Source organism: Zootoca vivipara, chromosome 6 (genome assembly GCF_963506605.1).
Source record: "Zootoca vivipara chromosome 6, rZooViv1.1, whole genome shotgun sequence".
NCBI classification, from domain to species: Eukaryota; Metazoa; Chordata; class Lepidosauria; order Squamata; family Lacertidae; genus Zootoca; species Zootoca vivipara.
Window position 1 is genome coordinate 5,801,767 of NC_083281.1, and position 23,460 is coordinate 5,825,226.

Consider the following 23,460-nt stretch of genomic DNA (forward strand, 5'->3'; position numbering starts at 1 on the left):
ACCCAGAGCTGTACCCCGGGAGGGGGGATATATTTGGTGCTTGCTAACACAGGGCGCTGGTGGCACTGTGGGTTAAACCACAGAGCCTAGGGCTTGCCGATCGGAAGGTTAGCGGTTCAGATCCCCGTGATAGGGTGAGCTCCCGTTGCTCGGTTCCAGCTCCTGCCCACCTAGCAGTTCGAAAGCACGTCAAAGTAGATAAATAGGTAGCGCTCCGGCGGGAAGGTAAACAGCGTTTCCGTGCGCTGCTTTGGTTCACCAGAAGCGGCTTTGTCATGCTGGCCACATGACCCAGAAGCTGTACACCGGCTCCCTCAGCCAATAACATAAGCTGAGCGCTGCAACCCCAGAGTTGTCTGTGACTGGACCCTAACGGTCAGGGGTCCCTTTACCTTTACCTAACACACATATTTAACTCCCACCCACCCACCCCCCGGAGGCACACTCCCAATATCTCTTGAGACAGGCGGTTGCAAAACGCCACGACCTGCCACAGAGCGTGGGGCTTACCGGAGCATAGCCTTCCTAAAAAGTGGGCCAACCGAACCCCATTGCGCAGATGAGGAAGACCGAGGCTTGGCTTAATGGCCTCTCCGGCGCTGAGATGGGACAATGGGATTTCGGTTAGGAGGTTCAGAAACCGGGACGAATCTCGTAGGCGCCTCCTAAAAAGAAAATGAAAAAAAAGCTAGTTCAGATATGAGTTTTCAGTAGGAAACTAGAAACGGCCGTTATTCTATTCTTGGGGCTGTTTTGTTGGAAACTGAGCCTTTTCTCTTTCCCTGTTTCACTTTGTGAGAGCTGCTGCTGCTGCTGCAGCTGACCTCTCTCTGTCAGGCAGAACGGTTCCCGAGCACCCTCTGCAAGATCCACTTCTGCCCTTAAGCTGGGAACTGGGGTGGAGGCTTGCAAAGGGCACCCCCGCAACGAATTTTTTAAAGAAAAGAATGTCGGCGACAGCACAACCCTAGACAAAAGAGCCCTCAGGTGCCTCCTTGGCGTGGAGCCCCCGCAAGCAGAAAGCTGGCTTGTCAGGGATTTTGCTCTGACATTTTCCTACCTGCGGGATATTTGTGGGTGGGTGGGTGTTTTACATGGCGCTCTAACCACAGAGCCACGGCAATCGGAATGTGGCAACTTGCCTTACATCGAGTCAGAGTATCGGCCCATTAGCAGTGTCAACAGTGGCCGGCACAAGCTCACCAGGGTTTGGGTCAGAGGGTGGGGTGTGAGCCCTACCCTCCCTGGCAATGCTGAAGGGTGAACCTAGAGCCTTCTGCATGTCGAGCAGCTGTTCTGACCACCGAGCATGGCCGCCACTGGCCAAGAAATGAGTTGGTTGTGGTTTCTCTACTGCAGGTCCTGGTTTCTTCTTCTGATTATTTATTAGATGTATATATTGCCCTTCCTCGAAAGATCTCAGGGTGGTTCATAAGGTAAAAATACAGGATAGAAGCACAAATGAATAGATAAAATAAAAACAACAAGACGCTAGCCCCCCCCTTCCCACAAACACGTTTAAAAGGCTTGGTTGAAGAAGAGCGTCTTTGCCTGGTGCCTAAAGGTGCCAGGCAAGCCTCCCTGGGGAGACCATCCCACAAGTGGGGAGCCACCACAGAAAAGACCCCGTTCTCGTGTTGCCACCCTCTGTACCTCTCAAGGAGGAGGCACGTGAGTAATGCAGGGTCCTGGTTAGTTTATATGGGGATCGCTGGGCTTCCTGCCCCAAAATGTTCCCCACCCCTACCCCTTCCCCATCTGCCCTGCTTCATTTGAGGTTTTTATTTAGCAGAGATAGGACAGCCATCTGACTGTGGTTCTTTAGGAGCGATTCCTACCTTGCAGGGGGTTGGACTAGATGAGCGCTGGGTGCCCCTTCATGGTTCTATGATTCTATCAATAACAACAGCAGCAGTAGCAGCAGCAACAACATAGTAGCGTGTGCGTGTGCGTGTGTGAGTGTTTGTTTGTCATTATTACGCATTCTCTGTTTTTTATTTGACATTTCTACGCTGTGTTCTTCAGATGAAGCGTGGTGGTGTACAAATTTAATAAACAATAATAATAATAGATTGGAGTTTTTTGAACAGAGGTTGGCACCGCCAGATCTGATGGGGGGCATCTTCAGGCGGAATTCCTGCGTTGCAGTGGGTTGGATTGGATGACTCCTGGGCGCCCCTTTCAACTCTCCTATTCCCTTATTCTGTGACCTGCTGGCTAAGGCTTTACATGTACATCTTCTAATGTTTTTTTTTCTTTTAAAAAACCCAACCCAGCACATCTCGATACCTCGGCCGGATGGAGCAGCAGGGGCCCAGACGTTCTCATTTTACCTCTCCAACATCGGGAAGGATAGTCCCCAAGGGAGTTTCGACTGTGTCCAGCAGTATGTCTCCAGGTGAGTTGCCCCGTCCAAGCCCCCCCTCCCCCCATTTGCCATAGCTGGCGATGTGGTTTTTCCGCAGGTGGGGAGCTTCAAACGGGGACAGAACGCCCCAGAAAACTTCCTGGCGCCGATAGGGCAATTTGCAACCCATTGCTTCGACTCAGGGGTGTGAACTTTCCCCCTTTGGCCAGCGGCCGGCGGGGCTGGAGGGGGAAGTGAGCAGGGCACTGGGTGCAAATACTGCCTTTAAACGCTAGGCACGTTTCTGCACATGCTCAGGAACCCCTCTTTGTCCCCCGATCCACACAAGCAGAGTGTTTCGCTAGAGTGGTCCATGCTCTGGTTATCTCCCGCTTGGACTACTGCCATGCGCTCTACATGGGGCTATCTTTGAAAGTGACCCAGAAGCTACAATTAATCCAGAATGCGGCAGCCAGACTGGGGACTGGGAGTGGCTGCCGAGACCACATAACAACGGTCCTGAAAGACCTACATTGGCTCCCAGTACTTTTCCGAGCACAATTCAAAGTGTTGGTGCTGACCTTGAAAGCCCTAAACAGCCTCGGCCCAGTAGACTTGAAGGAGCGTCTCCACCCCCATCGTTCAGCCCTGGACACTGAGGTCCAGCTCCGAGGGCCTTCTGGCGGTTCCCTCCCTGCGAGAAGTGAGGTTACAGGGAACTAGGCAGAGGGCCTTCTCGGTAGTGGTGCCTGCCCTGTGGAACGCCCTCCCATCAGATGTCAAGGAAATAAACAACTGACCTTTAGAAGACAGCTGAAGGCAGACCTGTTTAGGGAAGTTTTTATTGACTGGTGTTTTATCACGTTTTTAATATTTTGTTGGGAGCCACTCAGAGTGGCTGGGGAAACCCAGCCAGATGGGCAGGATATAAGTAATAAATTATGATTATGATTATGATTATTATCATCCTGTGGGCCACACAGGGAGGTTCCAAGGGCCGCATAGCCTAGAAAGCCAGCAAACCGGGAGACTTTTAGAGGAAGGCGAAGAAACAGAGGCGGGTGGGGATTTTAACCCTGGTCTCTCCCAGGCACTCTAACCGCTATGCAACACTGTCTCTGACCTGGGGGTGGCGGCGGCCTGCACTTTATGATCAGGTGCAAGGACCAGGCGGCGGCTTCTTCCCGAAAGACTCAGGTTTTCCATTTCTGCCTCTGCTTACCCTCCAGCAGCAATGGGAACATCCAGCTGGACTGCCTTGGTAGCATCCAGGACAAAATCACCGTTTGTGCCACCGACGACTCCTACCAGAAGGCGAAGCAGAGCATGGCGCTGGTGGAGGAGGAGACCCGGAGCCGGGGGGCCATCGTCATCAAGCCTGGGGGCCGCTATGTTGGTGAGCAGCGACAGCATTGCGCACGGTCAATCTTTTCAGCAGGGGAGGGCCACGAGCGTCTCCGGCCGTGGAGCAGGTCCGGGGAGCCGCTTCAGAACCCTCATTCTCTTGCAAGCAGCCTTCTGGGGGCCACGTGGAACCTCAGCAGACCTCCATTGCGTTTCTCGCACACGAGGCATCAGGTCGTGCCATTATTCCGTGGTTCAGGCCCCTTAGCTCATGTTTGTGGGTTTCTTAACGTACGCTGCCTGAAACGAAAACACACACCCACTTTTAGAGAAAAAAGAAGGGAGCGTTTTCCTGTGTGGGAAAGAGAAACTTGCCACGTTGTCTCCCCAAAAGCTGGAAATCAATAGGGATGTTTTGAACAGGGAACTAGATATCCACCCCTCTGGCACAGTTCTTTCATTGACCCCCCCCCCCTGCCCTCCCATGCATGCATCCATTCAATATAGATGATTGCAAGCTGTTGGAGAACAATAACGGCTACATTTGTAAGGGTACCTCTGGCTGAGCTGTTTATTAAGGGTCGTGGAGCAGGCTGCTTTGTGGAAGCATAGTATTGCAGGGGGGGAAGAACCCCCCCCCAAAGGTCATCCAGCCCAACCCTTTGCAGTGTGGGAATCTCAGCTAAAGAACACTTGACAGACCAACCCAGGTCTTTCAAAGTCACCAGTAGGCCTGCCTGGGTGATAAATCGTTGTATTGTCCCAAACTGGTTCGAAGTCCATATTGTGATATCGGGTTCATAGTTTTTGACCTGGCAGTCTAATCGCGAATCACGATCCATGTTCAGGCTGGACGATTATCGTACCAAACCTGTCTGAAGTCTGTATCGCGACAGCTTAATTCCCGAACATTTTGGCTCCCGCACGCCGCAAACCCAGAAGTGACTGTTCCGGTTTGCGAACTATTTTTGGAAGCCAAAGGTCTGACGGCTTCCGATTGGCTGCAGGAGCTTCCTGCAGCCAATCGGAAGCCGCGCTTTGGTTTCTGAAAGTTTTGGAAGTCGGACGGTCTTCTGGAATGGATTCCGTTCGACTTCCAAGGTACGAATGTATTGATTTGATGATTTTTGACCTGTCAATATATCGCGACGTGTGTTGGGCAGGGCCGGTCGATGCATCGTCCAAACCCAGCTTGAAGTCTGTATCGTGATACTGGTTTCATAATTTTTATCCTGCCAGTATATTGCAAATCGTATTTGTGTGTGCTGTGCAAAAATCACAGTGCGGGGGGAACCGTGAAGCCAGCCCATGCCTCAACATAGCTCCAGCCTAGTTCCAGACATTGTGATATATCGGTATATCGCGATGTTTACCTGGTGATATATCACGAAGTTGAAAACAAGATATAGCCCAGCCCTAGGGAAGTTTTTTTTTTTATGTTTGGTGTTTTATCTTGATTTTAATATTCTGTGGTGAGCCACCCAGAGTGGCTGGGAAACACAGCCAGATGGGCGGGGTATGTATAAATAAATAAATATTATTAGTTACAAGGGACCCAGGTGGTGCTGTGGGTTAAACCACGTAGAGTCTAGGGCTTGCTGATCAGAAGGTCGGCGGTTCGAATCCCTGCAACGGGGTGAGCTCCCGTTGCTCGGCCCCAGCTCCTGCCCACCTAGCAGTTTGAAAGCACATCAAAGTGCAAGTAGATAAATAGGGACCGCTCCGGTGGGAAGGTAAACGCCATTTCCGTGCGCTGCTCTAGTTCGCCAGAAGCAGCTTTGTCATGCTGGCCACATGACCCGGAAGCTGTCTGCGGACAAATGCCAGCTCCCTCGGCTGATAGAGCGAGATGAGCGCCGCAACCCCAGAGTCGGACACGACTGGACCTGATGGTCAGGGGCCCCTTTACTTTTACCCCTTTATTATTAATTACAGGTAGGTAGCTGAATTGGTCTGACGTAGTCGAAACACACACACAAAAATCCTTCCAGTAGCACCTTAAAGGGACCCCTGCCCATTAGGTCCAGTCGTGACCGACTCGGGGGTTGCAGCGCTCATCTCGCGTTATTGGCCGAGGGAGCCGGCATACAGCTTCCAGGTCATGTGACCAGCATGACAAAGCCACTTCTGGCGAACCAGAGCAGCGCACGGAAACGCCGTTTACCTTCCTGCCAGAGAGGCAAACTCAGTCGGTCTCTAAGGTGCTACTGGAAGGAATTATTATTATTATTATTATTATTATTATTATTATTATTATTATTACTACTACTGATCAGGAGGGAGCCCATTTTAGACTCTTTGAGCTGACGGTGCCTGGCCTGCCTCTCTCGCCCTTCCTCCGCAGAGTCTGTGTCTGTAAACAGGAGCAGATTGCAGATTGCTGAGTTATCCCTGACACATCGTTTTGCTGTGCATTTGGCAGCCAGACTCTTGCAGGAGCAAGCAATGGCAGGAAGTGTGTGTTTTCCTGTGTGCTGGGAAGAACAAGGGTGTGTTTTTTTCCTTGTTGGGAGGAGACGGGAAGCCTTATCAGCAAGCAATAAGAGGCGACAGGCCTCTCCGCAGCGGCCTTCCTGCCAAAACGAAAAGCTTCGGAACTTTTCCTGGGGCAAAGTTTCCTTTCCTCTGGGAAATTTTCTTCCAGCGCAAATTAGGTGTTCGTTGGACGGCTGTCAGCCAAGCGTGAATCTCCTCCTAAACACAGCCTTCTATAGCAAAGGTTCTCTGCGTCAGAGAGAGAGGGAGAACAGCTGTAACGAACAATGATTATTATTTTTTAAAATGAAAGACAAGGCTATAAAACCAGGCATGTACTGTAGACTGAGTTCAGTTGCACAGGGGTTAGAATGTTGTTGTTTAGTCGTTTAGTCGTGTCCGACTCTTCGTGACCCCATGGACCAGAGCACGCCAGGCACTCCTGTCTTGCACTGCCTCCCGCAGTTTGGTCAAACTCATGTTGGTAGCTTCGAGAACACTGTCCAACCATCTTGTCCTCTGTCGTCCCCTTCTCCTAGTGCCCTCAATCTTTCCCAACATCAGGGTCTTTTCCAAGGATTCTTCTCTTCTCATGAGGTGGCCAAAGTATTGGAGCCTCAGCTTCACGATCTGTCCTTCCAGGGAGCACTCAGGGCTGATTTCCTTAAGAATGGATAGGTTTGATCTTCTTGCAGTCCATGGGACTCTCAAGAGTCTCCTCCAGCACCATAATTCAAAAGCATCAATTCTTCGGCGATCAGCCTTCTTTATGGTCCAACTCTCACTTCCATACATCACTACTGGGAAAACCATAGCTTTAACTATACGGACCTTTGTCGGCAAGGTGATGTCTCTGCTTTTTAAGATGCTGTCTAGGTTTGTCATTGCTTTTCTCCCAAGAAGCAGGCGTCTTTTAATTTCGTGACTGCTGTCACCATCTGCAGTGATCAAGGAGCCCAAGAAAGTAAAATCTCTCACTGCCTCCATTTCTTCCCCTTCTATTTGCCAGGAGGTGATGGGACCAGTGGCCATGATCTTGGTTTTTTTGATGTTGAGCTTCAGACCATATTTTGCGCTCTCCTCTTTCACCCTCATTAAAAGGTTCTTTAATTCCTCCTCGCTTTCTGCCATCAAGGTTGTGTCATCTGCATATCTGAGGTTGTTGATATTTCTTCCGGCAATCTTAATTCCGGCTTGGGATTCATCTAGTCCAGCCTTTCGCATGATGAATTCTGCATATAAGTTAAATAAGCAGGGAGACAATATACAACCTTGTCGTACTCCTTTCCCAATTTTGAAACAGGGGTTTGAAACGGGTTGCACAGGGGTTAGAATAAGAAAGTGCAAATAAAGAATATCAGCACTTATCCGAATGGCAAGTATAAATTTAGATTTGCTTAGCTTGTGACAAGCATTGTCTTGAAAATGACAAGTGTAAGTTACAAAGCAATGGCAAATTGCATAAGAAGGTGCGTGGAGTCTGTCGTTCTTGTTGGAATCTCAAATGAGGCACGATTTCCTCTGTTATAGAGGTGAGAGGTACACCTGGTGTCAGATTTTGGGGCTGTTTTCTATTGAGTTGCAACTACTTTTCGGAGCCGCCAGTGTCGTACAGAAGACAGTTCTTTTGACAATATGTCTGCATTGGCGAAACCCAAACGCATTCGCTGACGTTAATTTTGGCCAGGAAACAACAGTTTCTTTCGTAAGGCTGATCATTTCCATCCAAATTAAACCCCCAAAATATTGCACCAATTTACATGGATGCCCCTGGGGTTGTCTCTGCGATAACTCAGCCACTAGCAGGGGCCAGCAAACATTTTTCAGCAGGGGGCCAGTCCACTGTCCCTCAGACCTTGGGGGGGGGCAGACTATATTGGGGGGGGGGTGACAAATTCCTATGCCCAACAAATAACCCAGGGATGCATTTTAAATAAAAGCACACATTCTACTCATGTAAAAACACACTGATTCCCAGACCATACGCGGCCTGGATTTAGAAGGCGATTGGGCCGGATCCGGCCCCGGCACCTTAGTTTGCCTACCCATGCATGAGTTTTAATCTCAGGGTCACAGGTTGGAACCCCACATTGGGCAAAGCGTCCCTGAATTGCCAGCAGGATGGATCTAATTTAAATCAAATGGATTTCAATCACAATTTCAATCACTTAGTCAGTAAGACTTGATTTAAATCTTCTTTCTTTTTTTTACAGAAAGACTCATTCTTGCTGGTAGAATCTTAATATTTACAACCAGATGAAGGTTTCATTCTCAGAATAATAATTTTCCAGCGTAGCTTTTAACAGTTACATCAAAAATTACTGATTTGGTTATACTGCTAGAAATACATAGACAGATAATTATGAAATTGTTGTGAGGTTTAACAAGTTAACTGTTTATATTTGGACAGCGTTTCTGCTGTTGGAAGGAGAAAAATAATCACTTCCTTAATAGCAATTTATTTAACTAAAACAATAACATTATAGCATATGTATCCATGTTTGTTAACTGGTGTGGTTAAACATTTTTTAAAAAAACAGCTTAGACTGAGTTTTAGCACACATGAGAAACTTAAAACAAATCCTCATTTCCTGATGAATAGCCTGTGGACTGTAAGGTAAAGGTAAAGGGACCCCTGACCATTAGGTCCAGTCGTGACCGACTCGGGGGTTGTGGCGCTCATCTCGCATTATTGGCCGAGGGAGCCGGCGTACAGCTTCCAGGTCATGTGGCCAGCAAGACTAAGCCGCTTCTGGCGAACCAGAACAGCACATGGAAATGCCGTTTACCTTCCCGCTGTCTGTAGCGGTTCCTATTTATCTACTTGCACTTTGACATGCTTTCGAACTGCTAGGTTGGCAGGAGCTGGGACCAAGCAACGGGAGCTCACCCCGTCACAGGGATTCGAACCGCCGACCTTCTGATCGGCAAGCCCTAGGCTCAGTGGTTTAACCCACAGCGCCACCTGGGTAATGTAACTTAAATAGAAAATCTTTAGAAAGATTTTTCCTCCAAAAGCATTTTATTTTAAAAATCCAATTTAAGTAAAAAAAAATTTCAATTTTTAAAATCATTGATTTTTATCCACCCTGATTGCCGGGAGTTTGACTCGGTGGCCCGGGGTGTGTGTGTGTGTGTGTGTGTGTGTGTGTGTGTCCCCTTCCAGCTCTACAATTCTATGATTCCCACCATCTGTTGAACTTCCTTTCCTAAAACATTGAGGTGCTGTTGTTGTTTGGGCAAAGCTTCTCAAACGTCCAGCCTCTGTACTTGAAATAAAATAAAAACGGAGAGCAGCTTTGACCTTGCAAGCTTTGCCTGTATTCTAGGAAGGCGAGGGTTTTCGGTGTGCATTTGTTTTTAGAAAAGGAAATCGAGGCGAACCAGGAACAGGAAGCCCCTTCATCTCGGAACGCAATCAGCCCCGTTCCGGCCTCCTATCTGATTTAGGTTCCTAAGAAAAAAGGAAGCTGCATTCTGCCACGTCAGATCCTGTGGTCTAGTTCAGTGGTGCCTGCGCAAACTGGCAGCCTTTGGTGACTCTCTAGAGCAGGGTTTGGGGGGGGGGCCTTTCGGGGCTACCACGACCCAGCATCGTTTTCTAGCCAAACGATAGAAGTGGAGTCCAATAAACTCGGAATATTACAGTCTGTTGTATAAAGCCGCTGGTACCAAACGGCAAAAACACTTTCCCAGCCAGTCATTTCTTAGAGTCTGCACATCAAGCTTGCCTGTTGGAGACACATATATAGAAAGCCATCACTGCTTTTTTCAGTTTCGAAAGATCTCTCCGGTTGTTCCAATATCTCTGGTCTCTCGGGAGCTCGGGAAGGCTGTTAACAAGGTGTTGTAGCTGCAGGTACAGCGGTGCCCCGGTTTTCAGACGCAATCCATTCCGGAAGACCGTTTGACGTCCGAAACTGTCGGAAACCGAGGTGCAAAGGGCGTAAAAATGCAGAAAAATGGGGCAGGGGGGAATAACACACACCCCCAGCGGAAGCCATTCGATTTCCGAGGCGCGTTAAAAACAGAACCATTTACTACCGGGTTTTCAGCGTTTGTAAACCGAAACGTCCGGCTTCCGAGACGCTCCGAAAACCAAGGTACCACTGTGTGGCCATTGGGCTGCATTTGCCACTTAAAGCCATAAACATGGAAGAATTCGTCTTCCTCATCTGTTGGTTGGCCCAAAGTCGATACAGTGGTACCTTGGTACTCAAACAACTTGGAACCCAAACACTGCAAACCCAGAAGTAAGTGTTCCGGTTTGTGAACCTTTTTCAGAAGCTGGACGTGCTCGGTTTTGAGTGTTACGCTTCCGTTCGGAGTGTTACGCTGAGGTCTGTCTGTTTTTGCTATTTTGAGTTTTTGCGGCTCTTTTTTTTTTTTTATGACTATGTGGAACCCAGTTCGGCTATTGATTGATTGTGTGTGTGTGTGTGTGTGTGTGTGTGTGTGTGACTGCAGTACATGGTTTATTGCTTTCATTTTATGGATCAGTGGTCTCGTTAGATAGTAAAATTCATGTTAAATTGCTGTTTTAAGGGTTGTTTTTAAAAGTCTGGAACAGATTAATCCAGTTTTGCATTACTTTCTATGGGAAAGCGCGCCTTGGTTTTGGAACAGACCTCTGGAACGGATTATGTTTGAGAACCAAGGTACCACTGTATATCCATTTTTCCATATTCCCACCCTTTCTCCCCTCACAAGAACAGCACAGACCCCAACCCTTTCCGTTTCCTCTCGCTTAGGCAAGACGGTCAAGGTGCGGAAGCCGGCCCCGGGGGCTTCAGACGCTGTCCCTTCGCGGATCCGCCCGACGCCTGTCAACATGGCCAGCGCTATCAAGAAAGGAAACAGCGCCGTCTCCCAGCGGCCCTTCAGAGACCGCGTCCTGCATTTGCTGGCTCTCAAGCCCTACAAGAAGCCGGAGTTGTTGTTGCGGCTGCAGAAGGACGGCCTCACACCACAAGACAAGGACTCCCTCGATGGTCTGCTACAGCAGGTGAGTCTGTGCACGGCCTGATTCTCCGTAGAAGTCCGGGGTTTCCGACCATGGATCTTTATTATTCCTCCTCCTCCTTTTTGGGGGAAATTGTTTTTATTTGATTTTACAAATTCATTTACCCTCACAATCGCAAACAATAAAAATTACACAAGATTCTTCTGAATCTGAAGACCTCCCCTCCATGGGTTCTTTAAGCAGCTTTTTTTTATAAAAAAAAAACAACCCTGCATATTATAAGTCCATCTAATTTACAATCCTCCGTTGTATCCAAAGTCCTTGCAGGAGTTATTTAAAACCTGCCCAAGAGTTCAAGTGTTTACAGTGGTCTTTCAAATCTATATATATATATAAATGTGAACTGGGCATGTGGGTGTGTTTCCACTTTTCACCAAAACCGCTTGACCGATTGAGATGATATTTTGACACAGCATCACATGTGAATGTCCGAAGGCTATAGGAAAGTTTGCTAACACAGATGCCACACCTGTGCCAGGTAAAAAAAAACCCAAAACCCCTGTTCCAGAACGCACCACTCAGCCAAAAGTGCATGCTGGGAAAAGAACCAGGTTGCAAACCATCGCCCTCTAGTGGTGGCTACACTGGTACTGCACCTATAAAACCTTCCCTCTCAACAGCACCTTGGCTCCTGTTTACATACTAGGCCCGAAACCTTTACAGACAAGGCTGAATGGAGGTACTGACTCGCCTGGGCGGGGGAAGGAGGGGATGGGATAGGTAAGGACATGGTTGGACCACTCACAGGGATGAGGGGGCGTGATACGTCATGGGTCAGGACAGGGTGGGGGGAATCACAGGGATAAGCTGTGGGTGGGGAGAGGAGGAGGCGGGATACGTCATGGATCAGCACAGGGTGGGGGGGTATCTCACAGATGAGCCACAGCAGCACATGGCAGAGCCAGCTAGTATAATATAAATTTGTCCCATTCTTTGTTGAAGTTTTGATCCTCCTGGGTTTCCCGGTTAGTCTCTGCGTAGTCCAATAATTTCATCTGCCAGTCCACCCTAGTATATATCTTGTCGTCTTTCCAACTCAGGGCAAGATGTATCCTTGCAGCAGTGGTCGTGTACATGACCAGTCTTTTCAGTTTCTTCGGTATACCTGCACCTACAATTCCTAACAAAAAGGCTTCTGGTGTTTTTTTCTTTTAACAAAAGTTGGTAGCTTCGAGAACACTGTCCAGCCATCTCGTCCTCTGTCGTCCCCTTCTCCTAGTGCCCTCAATCTTTCCCAACATCAGGGTCTTTTCCAGGGAGTCTTCTTTTCTCATGAAGTCTTGAGGGAGTCTTGGAGCCTCAGCTTCAGGATCTGTTCTTCCAGTGAGCACTCGGGGCTGATTTCCTTCAGAATGGATAGCTTTGATCTTCTTGGGACTCTCAAGAGTCTCCTCCAGCACCAGCTTCTGAAGAAGTGTGCATGCACACGAAAGCTCATACCAAAATAAAAACTTAGTTGGTCTTTAAGGTGCTACTGAAGGAATTTTTTTATTTTACTTCGATCCAGACCAACACGGCTACCTACCTGTAATCCTCCAGCACCATAATTCAAAAGCATCAATTCTCTGGCGATCAGCCTTCTTTATGGTCCAGCTCTCACTTCCATACATCACTGCGGGGAAAACCATAGCTTTAACTATACGGACCTTTGTTGGCAAGGTTATGTCTCTGCTTTTTAAGATGCTGTCTAGGTTTGTCATCTCTTTTCTCCCAAGAAGCAGAGCCCAAGAAAGTAAAATCTCTCACTGCCTCCATTTCTTCCCCTTCTATTTGCCAGGAGATGATGGGACCAGTGGCCATGATCTTAGCTTTTTTTTGATGTTGAGCTTCAGACCATATTTTGCGCTCTCCTCTCTCCCTCCCTCTTCCAGGTTGCAGTGTAGCCCAGTAGAACGCGAGACTCGTAATCTCAGGACCGCGGCTTCAAGTCCTGCTTTGCAGGGGGTTGGACTGGATGACCCTCATGGTCTCTCCCAACTCTCTGAGATTCTGTGTTTAGGGATTGAGAAATAAACCCTTCCCTGTCCTCTCCCTCCCTCTTCCAGGTTGCAAACATGAACGCCAAAGACAGCACCTTCACCCTGAAGGATTACCTTTACAAAGAGGTTCAGAAGGACTGGCCAGGATACTTGGAAGGAGACCAGCAGTTGCTGAAGAGGATCCTTTTCCGGTAAGGGCTCTAGCGGGGGGCATTTCCCCTTGGGTTAAGCATCCCTAGGTGTTAGTATCACAGAAGGGGATGCGGGTGGCGCTGCGGTGTAAACCACTGAGCATCCTGGGCTTGCCAATTGGAAGGTCGGCAGTTCGAATCCCCGCGACGGGGTGAGCTTCTGTTGCTCAGTCCCTGCTCCTGCCAACTTAGCAGTTCGAAAGCATGCCAGCGCAAGTAAATAAATACAGTGGTACCTCTACTTACGAATTTAATGCGTTCCGAACGCACATTTGTAAGTCGAAAAAATGTGTAAGTCGAATCCCATAGGAATGCATTGGGAGAAAAAATTCGTAAGTCGAAGCAACCCTATCTAAAAATTCGTAAGTAGAAAAAATCCTATCTAAACCGCATCCAAGATGGCGGACGGAGCTCCGTTCCTAAGTAGAAACATTCGTAAGTCGAGTCATTCGTAAGTAGAGGTACCACATAGGTACTGCTGCGGTGGGAAGGTAAACGGCATTTCTGTGTGCCGTTGTGCCAGAAGCGGTTTAGTCCTGCCAGCCACATGAGCCGGAAAGCTGTCTGTGGACAAACGCCGGCTCCCTCGGCCCAAAAGTGAGATGAGCGCCGCAACCCCAGTCGCCTTTGACAGAACTTACCGGTAACCGTCCAGAGGTCCTTTACGTTTTTTTACCTTTAGTATCACAGAACAAGGGCAGGGAAGGTCTAGGGCCTCCCTAGATGTTGTTGGTCTGCCTTCAGACGTCATCTAAAAGTCAGTTGTTTATTTCCTTGACATCTGATGGGAGGGCATTCCACAGGGAGGGTGCCACTACCGGGAAGGCCCTCTGCCTGGTTCCCTGCAACTCGGCTTCTCGCAATGAGGAAACCTCCAGAAGGCCCTCGGTACTGGACCTCAGTGTCCGGGCAGAATGATGGAGGTGGAGACGCTCCTTCATGTCTACTGGGCCCAGGCCGTTTAGGGCTTTAAAGGTCACCACCAACACTTTGAATTGTGCTCGGAAACGTACTGCTGCGTCCTCCTTTCTCCCCCGATCTCTCCCCCCCCAACCTCATGAAGGACTTCCTTCTATCTTCCTGAATCTCCCAACCATCTGCTTCAACAAATGCCCACGAATTCCGGGGTTAGGAGAGAGGGAGGAACACTTTTCCTGCATGCACTTTCTCTGTGCCACTCGAAATTTTGCAGACCGTGTCGCCTCTTCCTCACCTTCTCTCTAAGCTAGGAAGTCCCACATGCCCACGCCGACGCCTTTCTCCATGGGGAAATTGCTCCAGTGGGGATGCGTGGGGAGAGAGAAACACCGATGAAAGATAGGAGTAATCGTATCAGTTTGGATAACAAAACACAGCTCGCCCGCCCAGCTGTTGCAGTGCAAGGATACGGGCTTCCTGGGTGCAGATTTTTTAAGAAACAGGGAGCCAGCCCTCACTTCTGAGCCTGATGGGCTCAGTTTTCTCGCTCGGGCAGCTGGATCCTTGCCAGTGGCTATTTTTGCTCATCTAGATGCCAGGATATATGTGCCCGGGGGAAAGGGGTTGGTGAGAGACGTAGCTGCTGCTTCCTCCTCCTTCTCCTTGGGAAACTTTGGTGCAGCCATGCACCTCCGTGGCACGATTGCGTGTTTGTGTGTAGGCCCGTTTGCCAACTTGTTATTTTCCGTTTCAATTAAAATTCGGCACCCAGGCCTTCCCAATGTACACGCACACACACAGGCCCCCCGGGGGCCTCGTCCCTCGCCAAAGAAAACTCTTGGCGTTTTTCAGACTCTCATTAAACCAACCGCGTCTCCTCCGTGAGCCAACTGGATTTACGGACCATGGAAACTGTTCAAAACAGAGTGTGGGGTTAGGAGGGGGGGGAGTGGATTTTTGTTTACCTTAGCTGGGTCTGGGGGGGGGAAATAACTGCAATAGAAATAACCCCTTGGCGTCCTCCCCCCCCCCCAAGCTTTGCATTATAACAGAAAAGGTCCAAGTCAAGTGATGCCTTTGGAGACCCACTTATTTTCTTGCGTTTTGCTAACCAGCTGGTTTCAGGAAAGAGAAATAAAGACAAATAAAGTTTTTTAAAAAATAAAATAAAAGGATAAGTTGCCATAATTGCCGTTAAAAGACATGCAGGATACTGCTGAGCAATAATCGAACCGCACAAGAGGGAACGCGTGTGGTCTAAATTCGAACTAATTTCTCATACAGTTGGACCTTGGATCCCGAACGCCTTGGGAGTCGGAACATTTCGGCTCCCAAACGCCACAAACCCGAAAGTGAGTGTTCCAGCTTGTGAACGTTCTTTGGAACCCGAATGTCTGACGCGGTCCCAATGAAAGAAGAATGGCAACTTAAGTTGACAGAATATGCACAACTCGCAGACTTAACATAGAGAATAAGAGAACAAGAAGAACATACGTTTAGGGAAGATTGGGAAACGTTTATTGAATATATGGGGGTGAATTGTGCACACTTGAAAATGTTGGCAGCGTTAAGATAAATTCAACAGTGTAAAGTCAGTTTTGAGGATGGAATACTGAATGGTTCGGTTTATGTAAAAGGTGCAGGGATTTACAGTATGCAAAATGAAGTGTGGAAAGAGAAGAAGGGAAGCCATGCATATTTTAAAGATGTTTAAATGAGTATTCAGAATTGTAAAACAGAAAATATAATTATATATATCAATGTGTGTGTGTATGTCTCTCTCTCTGTGTGTGTGTGTGTATAGAGAGAGAGACAGACAGATGTATGTATGTATATTGTAGGGGGCCGGAGCCCCCAAAGTTGATGGACATTGCCATTCAAATGGTGAGTGTGTGCCACATCTTGCCATTGAGTATTCCAGACGGGGCTTACTTGACACACACACACACCAAATATTTAAATTGGCACCCCTGGTTAGGAAGGGCAACATGCCAAGCCTTGGAATGCCAGCATTCCAGGTTATTGGGGTGAGAAGAAATACATTTTCTTGCCCCTGTCTTCCTTGAATACACCCAGTTACAGGTAGGTAGCCGTGTTGGTCTGAGTCGAAGCAAAATAAAAAAATTCCTTCAGTAGCACCTTAAAGACCAACTAAGTTTATATTTTGGTATGAGCTTTCGTGTGCATGCACACTTCTTCAGATACACTAGGTAGTGTATCTGAAGTGTATCTGAAGAAGTGTATCTGAAGTGTATCTGAAGAAGTGTGCATGCACACGAAAGCTCATACCAAAATATAAACTTAGTTGGTCTTTAAGGTGCTACTGAAGGAATTTTTTTATTTTGAATACACCCGTTAGTCCCTTTTACACACAAAAAATAAAATAAAAATGAAGACTTGGCGTGGCTTAACAAACACCTTTTCGGTTTCTTTGTTTGTTCTTGTCCTCCGCTCCCCCCCTCCCTGCCCCCAGGAAACTCTGCCAGCCGCAGAACACCACCTGCCCCCCAGAGGCACCTGCTCCGGCATCACCAAAAGACAACGCAAACATCTCCTCCTCCTCCTGCTCTCCACCCCAGGTAGGTGCTGAGTCCCCATTGCAGGGACATGGCTTAGTGAGATTTTCTGGTCTCAGGCAGCCAGGTAGCGTCCTCAATGCCGGGAAAAGGGAATTTTCCTGCTCGCTGTGAAGTTTGTGGCCAACAGGGGCCCTGTTTTATTATTATTTATAGTCATACATCGGCTCCCGAACGCCTTGGGAGTCGAACGTTCTGGCTCCTGAACACCACAAACCCGGAAGGGACTGTTCCGGTTTTCGAACGTTCTTTTGGAAGCTTGAACGTCTGACGGGGCTTCCGATTGGCTGCAGGAGCTTCCTGCAGCCAATCAGAAGCCGCGTTTCGGACTTCCAGAACGGATTTTGTTCGACTTCCGAGGTACAACCGTATTATTATAACTTCGGTTTTGCATATTTTTATACCCGGCTTCCATCAGCAAAGCTAGCCCAACCTAAAACTCTCCTTTCGCTCAACTTCCACCTAAAACTCTGTAAAGAATGGGGGTGGGGTGGGGTGGGGTGAATAATTGAAAGAGTAATAATACATCTTTCAAAGGCCTGGAAATCAAGCCCGATGAGGAACAGTTGAAGGAGCTGGGCATGTTTAGTCTTGGGAAGAGGAGATATGAGAGCCATCTTCGAGTATCTCAAGGGCTGTCGCAGGGAAGAGGGAGCAGGCTTGTTTTCTCCTCCTCTGGAGGGTTAGGACTCGAACCCGTGGCTTCAAGTTTTACAGGAAAGGCGACTCCGACTATGCACCCGGAATAACTCAACTGCTTCAGTTGGCAGAACTGGGCCTACATAATACCCATTCCACATTTGTAAGAACTCTTACTCTTTCAATTATTCCCCCTTTGGCGCCTGCTGAAAAAGACCTTAAAAGTTATTTTTGTTCATTTTTCTCGGTGCCAATGTTTTTATTTTTTGTTTTTTTAAAAAAAATAATTTTCTATTAGTTTTTACACATATTTCCCAGCATGACATCCTTTTAAACACCATTTCGAAATGTTTGGCTATCACAGCCTAAGACTTCCTTCAACCTCGACTGATAGTGTTCTGAAGTCTTTCTAATTTTGTTGCTATAATTATTGCTATGAACTCAAATTTCCAATGCATCTATTCTTAACTCTTTTCATGGTAATTTTACTCCTCACGAAACGTCTTTTAACCCTACAAACGATGTCAGTTGCTAATGTTATTGCTTTTCTCGTGAGCTACTTTGGGATTGTTGGGTGTGTTGTATGGGCAGGTGTATAAAAATTATTACTATTATTATTATTATTATTATTATTATTATTATTATTATTATTGGCATCATACGGAATACCAATCCTTCTGGCAATGTATCTATGCCCATATCATCAAAAATATTCTGCAACATTATTTTTGGGCGACGGAACAATCGTTTTCCTTTGTGATATTTATCATTTCCATCAAAATCAAACTGGCGGTTCCTTCCTGTTTACTTGCCATCCTCTAGCCCTCACAGGGGGGCTGTTTGATTGTTAAGGGGGGCTATTGAATTATTAACAGTTAAACGCCTTTGCGGCTTCCTCCATGCGAGTAGGAGTTCGCCTTTTGAACAATAAGAATTATATGTCACCAGTGGGCGGGGGGGGGGGCTAATCAGGATTTTAGAGATGCTTAGGTGGGGCATGGCCAAAAAAAGGGGGGGTTAGGAACCACTGCTCTAACTCAGGCACCCCCAAACTTCGGCCCTCCACTCCAGATGTTTTGGACTACAATTCCCATCTTCCCCCGACCACTGGTCCTGTTAGCTAGGGATCATGGGAGTTGTAGGCCAAAACATCTGGAGGGCCGCAGTTTGGGGATGCCTGCTCTAACCTGTAGTTTCCCAAACTTTGGTCTCTGGACTACAAATCCCATCATCCCGAGCTAGCATGGCAAGGGATGATGGGAAATGTAGTCCAAAAATGTCTGGAGGCCCAAGTTTGGGGAAAGCCTGCCTTAACGCTTTCTGTTCTTCTTCCCTCCACCCTAGAAACGACCCCAGCCCACAGATTTCACCGACCCTCTGTCCAACAAAAAGCCCCGCATCTCCCACTTTGCGCAAAGGACTCAGCCCACGCTCAACGGAAAACTGCGCTCGGCCAACGGCAGGGAAGCCCCCCTAGCGCCACCCCCGGAGGTGGTCACCTCCAGTAACCTCTTGCCGGCCCTGGAGCTTCCCAGGCCCCACAACCCCCTCGCCGACGTCAGCAACGACTTGGGGCACAGTGGCCCCAACTTCGAGGCGCCGGATCCCGCCGAGAGGCTGGCGGTGGCGGCGGCGGAGGTCCCCCTCCAGCCGGTGACGGACTCTGTCCAGGTCAGCAAACGGAGCAAGAAGAGGCTAAAGAAGGAGAGGGAGAGGAGAGCGGCCGAGCAGGAGTCTGAGCCCCGGGAGAAACCGAACTGCAGCCTCAGGAAACGCAGCTCGAAGACCACGGCGCCTTCATCCCAGGACGCGGCAGGTGGGTTCAGCGGCGCTGGGTGGGCATTTTGGGGGTTGCGGGTACCTCTGGATCGCGCGCGGCAAAAATAAAAGGTTGTTTTTGTTGTCGTGTTACTGCCCAGCAAAACCTTGAGGGGAGAGAGGGAGGAGGAAGCTGGGCAGGAACAGCTGGGAGGAGAAGGACAGGAAATGGCAGAAGGAGAAGGGGAGGGGTGGCAGGAAGCAGCCACGGAGTGAAGGGGCTCGCTGATGCTGAGCCGGAGCCTCCACCAGCTCAGGAACACAGGGGGAGGCTACGCAGGTCCCTTTAGCTAGGGAGAGGCGGGAGTTGAAACTTAGAATGCAGAGGTGGAGATTAGGGCTCCCTAAGCTTTTATGTTGGAGAAGAAGCTGCCAAAAGTTACTTCCTGGATCTGAGTCCGACAGTACAGATGGCTGAATGATGTCTACTGCTTTTGTACATATGTAAATAAAGACTGAAATATGTGTAGCTCAGAGTAAGCGGCACCATTTCTTGTGGAAAGCACCCCACCACTCTTTATACAGGTTTGCAGGAGAGTGGAGAAAATGTTATAGTCAATTGAAATCACAGGCAGGGCTGGAAACGTAAAGGAGTGAGGATGATAAAAGGAATGTAATGTAGGGTATCTGTTATAGAAATAAGTGCAGTGGCCCCTTGGTTTTTGAACGTCTCGGAAGTCGAACGTTTCAGCTTTCGAACGCCGAAAACCCGGAAGCAACTGCTTCGGTTTTCGAATGCTTTTCGGAAGCCGAACGTTCCACGCGGCTTCCGGATTGAGTTTTCTGTAAGTAAATGCTTCCAGGTGTAAATGCTTCGGCTTTTGAACGTTTCGAACGTTCCAGAACAGATTATGTTTGAAAACCAGGGTACTGCTGTATTACATTAAAGGCAGTAGGTAAAGGATTTTGACAGAAAAACATCGTAGATGAGAAGTCAAAATGCTGCGGGAAAATTGCATGGAAAGTAAATTTGTTAAATTGTTTGGAAATCAAATAAAAATGTATGGGGGGGTGGGAGGAATGCAAAATTCCCTTAGATCAGTGGTTCTCAAAAAAAAAAAATTCTCCAAGCCACACTTTCAGGATAAAAAAATGGCTTGCCCCGCACCGATTTTATTAAATAGGAGAACGAAAAGAAACAACTCCTGGCAGTGCTTGATTCATAACACAGGACGCAACTGCTTTATAACAGGATCACAGGACTTCCAGGAAATAATAAATGTCACAGAGAACTGAAAGAAGAGATAGATCTATGCACGTTCTGCAAAATGTAGATCCGTATTGATACCACCGCAATACTGTACCACAACTGAAACGTTCGAATATTTCTCCGATTCTCCTTCCCGTCAAACCTGCCACCCGTGTTTGGGTGTGTGTGTGAGCCGCACCCTTTTTGAGAACCATTGCTCTAAATCCAGAAAGCCCCAAATTTTTGTTCTTTGGCTTTCCCTGTGGCTAGGTGCTTTCCCCTTGGCATGGCCGCTAGGTGGTGGTCAAGGTCAGCCCAAATTCCATGAATTGCAAGCCAAGAGAGGGGAGAGTTGCTTTCGTTGCAGTCGGGACTGGCTGGTGGGCTTCTCTTTGGGGCATCTGATTGGCTGCCTCGAGGGGAGGATGCTCGGATAGGGCGGGCCTGATATAGCCCCCCACCCACGCCGCTGGGTCTCAGCTTCAAATGGACCAAGCAAATTTCATTTGAGGAGAAGGCTTTTTGCTGGCTACCAACCATGAAAGCATGAGAGCCACAGGAAGTTTTCCCTCTGAATGGCAGCTGTTGCCTGCGTTATAAACTCGGATATGCAAGCTAGGTGCCAAACGCTTAAACCAAGATTGCAGTTGCCCAAACGGGAATGTCCAGTTGCCATTTTGGGGGCAAAGCAGCTCTGAAGTCTTGTTGTTGTTGTTTTTCAAATGGTTGGATGGACTGGGACTGATTCTCAGTTAAACATCTGGCCAGTTCAGATGAGAAACTTGAGCTTTAAGAGCTTTGAGAACTTAAAGAATAAAAGCCACTCAACCCAGGGACAGTCCACATGTACTGTATATTGGCCTCTTCCGACCTCTTTTTCTTATCCTGCTGCTGCTCGGGCTGTACGGAAAAACCATTTTCGTTCCGCAAATTCATCTCTACTGTGCAGATGGAGTATAACTGGTGGAATATTCCACAGTATGTGGTGGTTTTAGTGTGTGAAAACAGTCCAGATCTGTCTTTAAAGCAGAATGCCTCTCTTTGGAGAGCAGTCTTTTGCGACGTAGAGCCAGGAGCTCTCCTTAGGACTGATTTTCTCGTCTCCTTCTCCCTTTCCCGTTCTCCAGGTTTAAATGGGACGTGCAACAGCTCCAGCGTTCCCACGTCGACGTCGGAAACGCCCGATTATTTTCTGTAAGTGTTGGCAGACCCCTCGTGCTGCCGCTCCGGGTGATGAGAAAGGGCCATTCTACTAGGTCATAGCAATGCCCAATCGATTCAGCAACCTCTGCGGCCTTGGTCCCGCTTGTGAATGAATGGGCTTTTGGTCGGGTCTAGAAGGGTCTCTCCTTAACCATCTGGGCTTTGCGAAGTCCCCCCACCTACCTTCTCTGTCTCTCTTCCCCCACCCCATACACTTTTGGTTTTTTGTTTTTTTAAAAAAAAGCTCTCTCACTCGACTTCACCACATGCCCCCCCCCCCGGGCTGCTTATGTCAGTAGAACCTGCCATTATATATTAAAAAAAACAGGACTCGAACCCGTGGCTTCAAGCCACAAGAAAGGAGATTCCAACTAAACATAAGGAAAGACTTTCTGACATTCAGAGCTGTTCGACCGTGGGGTGGAAGGTGGTGAACTCTCCTTCCTTGGAGGCTTTTAAGCAGAAGTTGGGTGGCCATCTGTCTTGGACGCCGTAGCTGAGATTCCTGAATCGCAGGGGGTTGGGCTGGATGACCCTAGGAGGGCCCCTTCCAACTCTGCGGTTCTGGGAATACAAAACACTTTTGAAGCCTGTACCCAAATAGAATGGGACCATTGAACTTTGGCCAGAAAGAAAGGGCTGGGTCCCTACGAGGGGAAAAAAGACAGCCAGCAGCTGCATATTGAAGGTGCCCGGGGTGCCGGTTCCACGATTTAGACTGCCCCAGAGCAAGCCCCCACTCTGGGTTGCCAGAATCTGCCATTCTGCAGATCTCAAAGAAGGGTGGCAGTGATATTTGAGACCTGAGCTGTTCAGGACTTTAAACGCATGCGAGAGCCTGGAAACTAACACTGTGGATTGGCCCAGATAGGAAGAGGCCACTCTGGGCGTATTCTGGGTCCAGCACATCTATAAAACAAGATAAAACGCCAAACATTGAAGACTCCCTGATACAGGGCTTCCTTCAGATGTCTTCTGTGTAGTTCTTTATCTCCTTGACATCTGATGGGAGGGCGTTCCACAGGGAGGGCGCCACCACCGAGAAGGCCTTCCTCCTCCCATCGCCATCCCAGATGATTAATCTTACTGGCTCTTTGGGGTAGCCTTTTAACATCTCAGGGAGGTGGGTGGCACACAGGTTTCGTATCCCCGCCACCTTAAAGAATAATAATTCTATCATTTGTACCCCACCCGTCTGAGTGGGTCACCCCTGAGATTGGCCTCTGTGAGTTCTGGTCACCGAGGGGCATTGCAAGCCTGGGTTTTGTTTTGTTTTGTTTTTGTCCTTCATTTCCCTCCTTAATTTCCTCGCAGCAAATACGGCCCCATCTCCTCGTCTGAGCAGCGGCAGAGCTACAAGAACGACTTCAATGCGGAGTACAGCGAGTACCGCGACCTTCACGCCCGGATCGAGCGGGTGACGCGGAGGTTCATGCAGCTGGACTCGCAGCTCAGGCAGCTCCTGCAGGGCTCTGAGGAGTACAAGGTGAGCTGGCGGCAGTCGGAAAATTAGAATATCGTCGAAAAGTGCATTTATTTCAGTTATGCAACTTATTATTTTTTATTTTTCTTTAAATTTTTACAAATGCTTTCTTCTGGAAATTCCACAGTAATAAAACAAACAGTTACAATAATACAAAAATAAACATAGCTATTACATTTCATTAATTACATTCCATTTATAATTGACCTGCCTAATGACAAATAATTACAATTACAACTATCTCAGGCATCCCCAAACTTCGGCCCTCCAGATGT

The 23,460-nt window shown here is 48.3% G+C and overlaps 1 protein-coding gene across 2 annotated transcripts in view; it reads left to right on the forward strand.

Annotated features, from left to right (window-relative positions):
• The window catches only part of ELL (elongation factor for RNA polymerase II), a 52,895-nt gene that overhangs the window by 22,510 nt on the left and 6,925 nt on the right, over window positions 1–23,460 (forward strand). The window contains exons 3-10 of one of the 2 annotated variants that reach the window (XM_060275345.1): window positions 2,277–2,398; window positions 3,577–3,743; window positions 10,918–11,171; window positions 13,235–13,359; window positions 16,751–16,856; window positions 18,837–19,308; window positions 21,627–21,693; window positions 23,017–23,188. In XM_060275345.1, the coding sequence (XP_060131328.1) occupies window positions 2,277–2,398; window positions 3,577–3,743; window positions 10,918–11,171; window positions 13,235–13,359; window positions 16,751–16,856; window positions 18,837–19,308; window positions 21,627–21,693; window positions 23,017–23,188 (1,485 nt within the window). The remainder of the gene's footprint in view (window positions 1–2,276; window positions 2,399–3,576; window positions 3,744–10,917; window positions 11,172–13,234; window positions 13,360–16,750; window positions 16,857–18,836; window positions 19,309–21,626; window positions 21,694–23,016; window positions 23,189–23,460) is intronic. The other variant, XM_060275346.1, reaches the window with a different exon arrangement.